Source organism: Gavialis gangeticus, unplaced genomic scaffold, assembly GCF_001723915.1.
Source record: "Gavialis gangeticus isolate Ggan-Ray unplaced genomic scaffold, GavGan_comp1, whole genome shotgun sequence".
NCBI classification, from domain to species: domain Eukaryota; kingdom Metazoa; phylum Chordata; order Crocodylia; family Gavialidae; genus Gavialis; species Gavialis gangeticus.
In genome coordinates, this window is record NW_017728993.1 from 24,576,737 (window position 1) to 24,581,733 (window position 4,997).

The 4,997-nt window shown below is 63.1% G+C and overlaps 1 protein-coding gene across 1 annotated transcript in view; it reads left to right on the plus strand.

The window, feature by feature from the left end:
* The first annotated feature begins 763 nt into the window (after nt 1-763).
* PIK3R3 (phosphoinositide-3-kinase regulatory subunit 3) overlaps nt 764-4,997 on the plus strand; it is a 147,248-nt gene continuing 143,014 nt past the window's right edge. Inside the window, exon 1 of the mRNA XM_019501380.1 lies at nt 764-1,139. Coding sequence (XP_019356925.1) covers nt 836-1,139 — 304 coding nt within the window. The 5' untranslated portion in view covers nt 764-835. The remainder of the gene's footprint in view (nt 1,140-4,997) is intronic.

Sequence of the window (4,997 nt, forward strand, 5' to 3'; positions counted from 1 at the left end):
GGCGGATACGGGGAGCTGCCAAGCCAGCCCTTCCCTGGCCCCTCGGCCCACGGGGTGGGGCGCGTGAGGCTCCGCCGGCCCCCCGGGGACCTGGGACGTGGCGCGGTAAGACGCACACGCGTGCTGGGGGGCCACGGGCTGCAGGCGCCGCGGATGGGGGCTTAGCCACGGGGGGTCGTGCGCATGCGTCAGCGAGTATGTGCGTCTACACGTGAACGTGCATCTGGGAGGGCGTGCGTGTGCATTTGTGCGTGTGTGCACGCATGAGCAAGTGCGTGTGTTCCTGTAGGCGTGTGGGCAGGCATTTGCTTGCCTATGGAAACGTGGGCATGTGCATTTGGGCGTGTGTGTGTGTGTGCTTGCCCTCAAAGCCGGGGAAAGGCAACCCTCTTCTCCCCCCCACAACCCCGCGCCCACCCCCACTCTCCCTTCGGCCAGCTAATTTCCGCTCCCCGGGGCTGGCGAGGAAGCTGGGCAGGGACTGGACTCATCCCGGCTGGGCCTGAGCTGTGGGTGCCAGGAGCGCGGCACGCACCCCTCTGCCGGAGCCCCCCCCGCGGCTTTCTCGGCGCTCCCGGCTGCAATGGAGCCTGCCCAGAGAGGGGCCCAGGCTGGTGCCCAGCCCAGCCGGCAACCTGCCCGTCAGCTTCCCGGCCCCTCCTGCCAGCCCCCTGGCTCTCGCCGGCTCCTGGGACCGGATGGAGCTGCTGAGCCCCTAACCCAGCTCCTGTCTTGCCCCTGCAGAGACGGGAACCTTGGGGAAGCTGAGACCTTCCTCCGCTCTCCGCACCCTCGATGCCGGCCGAGTGAGGGCCCCAACCCAGCCCCGCCAGCCATGGCCTCGCAGGACGGGCTGCAGTACCGGGCACTGTACGAGTACCAAAAGGCGCGGGATGAAGACCTAGCGCTGGCCCCCGGGGACCTGCTGACGGTGAGCGTGGCAGGGCTGCCCGAGGGGGACGAGCGGAGCCCCCAGGGCTGGCTCAACGGCCTCAACGAGCGCACCAAGGAGCGCGGAGACTTCCCAGGCACCTACGTGGAGTACGTGGGGCCCGTCAGGGCCATGGCCATCGCCCCCAAAGCCAGGCCCCGGCCCGTGCCACCTGCCCCACCCGGGGCGCCTGCCGGCCAGCTTCGAGGTGAGTACCTTGGGGTTCGGAGGGAAGCGCGTGCCAGCCTCATGCAGAGGAGAAGGGCACTCCTGTCCCCCACAACCTTGGCTCTTGAGCCCCTCTTTAACCCGGGGCAGGATGCAGCCACACGGCACCATGGGTGTGAGCAGGGAGTGGCGAGGCCTGGGGGTCTCACAGCAACCCACTGCCCCAAGTGCCAAAGCAACACCCCCGGCCTTTCGGGGTGCAGGTCGTTGTGGCTCTGTCCTGCCGTTCCCCGCAGCAGGAGGTGCACACCCAGTGCTCTCTCCCCAAAATGCTCTGCCTGCCCTTCCTTGCTCTGGTACTTGCAGGGGCTCCTCCATGCTTGCGGAGAGACCCAGCTGCGGTTGGGCGCCGGGCATTTGCAAGGACCCACTTCCAGGCTGGCAGGCGTCGAGAGCAGGGCTCTGGGTATTGGCAGAGATGGGCACGCAGAGAGCCCCTGGTTCACGCGAGCAGGGTCAGGCTGGGACAAAGGGCACCGTTCCCTTCCCAGCTGCCATCCAGGACCCGCCTGCCGCACTGGCCTGTCTCTGCCGGCGCCTGTAATATCAGTTCCCCCATGCTGGGGCACAGCTTGATGCTGTACTAGACACAGGACCTGTGTCCCTGTAACAGGATAGGGCTGCTGCAGCTTTCAGCACGGTTGCGGCTGGGTCCTGTCTACACTACTACCGTTCTCTGCAATCGCCGGGTGCGCAGAGCTTGAGTATTGAAGCCAGGAGCCTCCAGCGTTGGTGGGGAGAGAGGAGCAGGATGCAGCATTGCAATTTGTCCCTGGTTGGCTGATGCAAGATGGGAACTTCCCCCTGCTCACATGGCTGCTAAGTCTGCTGCACAGCATTGCCCTCTGATGCTGCTGGAATGGCTCAGCTGTGTGTCACTGGCCCTATACTGCCCCCAGGTCTCCCCTGAGCACGGGTGCTGAGAGCCTTTGCAGTGGGAGCTGGGGTGTGGAGAGATGGCACGCACCCAGCCGAAGCGTTGAGGGCAGGTGGCCTGGCACACCTATCCACCTGCTTCGTTAGGTGCCAAACGGGCCTCTCATGGGCACCTGGAAAAAGGGGAGACCCTTCTCCCCCTGCTGCCACTGATCATGAGTCAGGAGAACCGCTGACCGCTGGCTGGGGAGATGGAGGCAGCAGCTCATGGAGGATGTCAGGTCATTTGTTGCCTGCTTCCAAACCAGGCACAAGCCTCTGTCCTGTAGATGCAGCTGCACCTCTGTCACCTGCTCAGGCTCCGCCGCTGTTGAAGAAATGTGGGCAAAGAGGGGAAATGCTTTGCTTGAAAGGAGGCGAGTGGAGACTCCTCTCCAAGCCTCCTACGTGATTCTCGACCGGGGTGACTCTGGGGTGCTGGGAGAGCCTCTGAAGGGCGCCGTGGGGGCCCACGCAACCTAAGCATCGGTAGCAAGCACCTGTGTGTATTCACAAGAGCAACCCAGAGACTTTAAACAGGAATCCAGAGGGTCAAAACCTGCTGTGTCCTCCCGACCCAAGACTTGCTCTAGCCTTTCGCCGCAGCCAAGAGATGAGTGAAAGCAGAGCTGGCATTGTCCAAGGGGGGTCTGGGGTCTATGAAGGAGGGTCCTGGAGCCTGACAACATTGAGGCCCATTTGGTCTGGGATGCCTGGATGGGAAGCTTCCCTCGCTAGGAAATGAAGAGCAGCCTTGGTGGCGGCAGCGGTGGTGGCCATGAGGAAGCTCATCTCTGTCTGGAAGAGCCATGTGGGTCCAGGATGGGGCAGCTCGGGGAGCATTTGGGGTGCTGCCCTCCCCTGTTCCGGGCAGAGAGAGTTAGCAGTGCAAAGCCCTCGCTGTTAGGGGTCGGCAACCTGCAGCCTGGCTCCAGCGGCATCCTCCAGCCTGAAAAACCAGAGCACTGGGGGCTGGTACTGGGGCAGGGTCCGGGTCAGTCTTCCTCCAGCCGGAGCTGCTCTGATTTGACCTGCGGCTCCCAAATATTGCCAACCCCTGGGCAAGGGCTTTTGTCAGCATGACAGGTCATACTGGCTGGAAATCCCAGCACAGAGCAACCCAAATGATCAGGGGTCAGGGGGCACGACTGATGAGGACGGGCTGGCAGAGCTGCGGTGGATGGGTCTGGAGAAGAGGAGGCTGAGGAGGATTTGATAATGGCCTTCGACAACTTGGAAAGCGATTTACAGAGAGGACGGAGACGGGGTTTTCACTGTGGCTGCAGGGGACAGGACTAGGAGCAATGGGTTCAAGCTGCAGCAGGGGAAACTGAGGCTAGAGATTGGGAGGGACTTTCTGATTCTGAGGGGGGTCATGCACTGGACCAGGTACCTAGAGAGGTGGGGAGTCCCCATCCCGGGAAGTTTTCAAGAGCAGGTTGGACCGACCCATGGCTGGGATGGGTTAGTCAGGGCTGATCCTGCCTGGAGTGGTGGGCTGCACTAGCTGTGACCTCCTGAGGCCTCATCCAGCCTGAGTTTCCAAAGACCCTGTGAAGAGTTATGTAGAGCGTTGGTTATGGTTTTAAGGGGATGGCTTGCAGGCACCGCTGCCAGCAGCCCCAGGGGCCCGGTCCCCTCCCCACGGCCTGATGTGGAAAGCAAAGGGCAGGGAGTGCAGCAGCAGGACACATAGGGCAGGGGGACAGGCCTCGACTGGGACTCAACAGAGCCTGGGGCCATTTCTGGCTCTGCCAGTGACGTCCCCATGTGGCCTTGGTCATGTTACCTCACCTCTGTCGAGCTGCAGCCACACTGCTTCCTTCCTCCTGCCCAGCCCGGTCGTGGACACCTGGATGCATGCTTCTGGGGATGCCGGTCCCCATCAGGAGCTCACAAGATAAACGGGACTGATGGGATCCCACCTCAAGTGTGGACTCAGAGTCCGTGTCCTCCCTCCCAGCAGGGCTTCTGCTGAGTGCAAACGTGACGCTGAGGTCGCTGTCCCTCAGCCACAGCAGGGCATGGACACAGCCCCGACCCTTGGAAAGCACTCGGACAGCAGAGGCTGCCGGGCCCCACATCAGCCTCCGGGAGCTCAGCACTGTTGCTGTTTAAACAGGAGATAAGAGAAGGCCGGCAACGCCGGAGCAGCGGGTGTTTAACAGGCCTCACGGATAATCGGCTCTCTCCTGCTGATCGGGGTCGTCTTGCCACTGAGCTCGTCCCGCTGTCGCCGCTGGGGTTGCAAACTGTGGTTTGTACAGTGCCTGGCACGGTGCGGCCTCGTCTCCCCCAGGGAGCGGCGTGGAAACGTGGCAGCATCGCTGGCTCTGACGTGTGCCAGCCCGGCGGAGCCAGAAGGGCGCCGTCTCTCCCAGCCAGGTCCCGCGCCGCCTTGGGCCCGCAAACCCTCTGCACCCCTCGTCTCGGGGCCTGCGCAGTTGCCGCCGGCATCACCGGTGGCAGCGTGGTCCAGCGGGCTGCGGCCCGGTGGGGAGGCGGATGGATATGGCTACGGCTTTCTGCTCCCTGCCGGTCTGCGTGTGCTTGCTACTCCTCCCTGCCCTGGGCTCTTCTGCCTGATCTGCTGCTCTGCCCCTGCCCCATGTGCTGCTCTGCTTTCTGCTCCCTTTTCTCTCTCTCACGGGCAAAGCTCCATGTGCCCCCACCTACGCCCCGTCACCAAGACGGTTTGGTCGGAGGATGGAGCGGGCCCAACTGAGCCGCGGAGCTTCCCAGCGTGGCTGGGGGACACGGCTGCCGCTCGGACAGTGATCCTTTCTCCAAGCCCTTGCTGTTAAATAGGCCTCACGTGGGGCAAAGCCCAAGGTAGCAAAAGGCTCGTCCCTGGGGTGAAGCATGCACGAGCTCCTTCCCATCCGCTGGCCAGGTTCTTTGGGTAGATGTGATATTTTTTTTA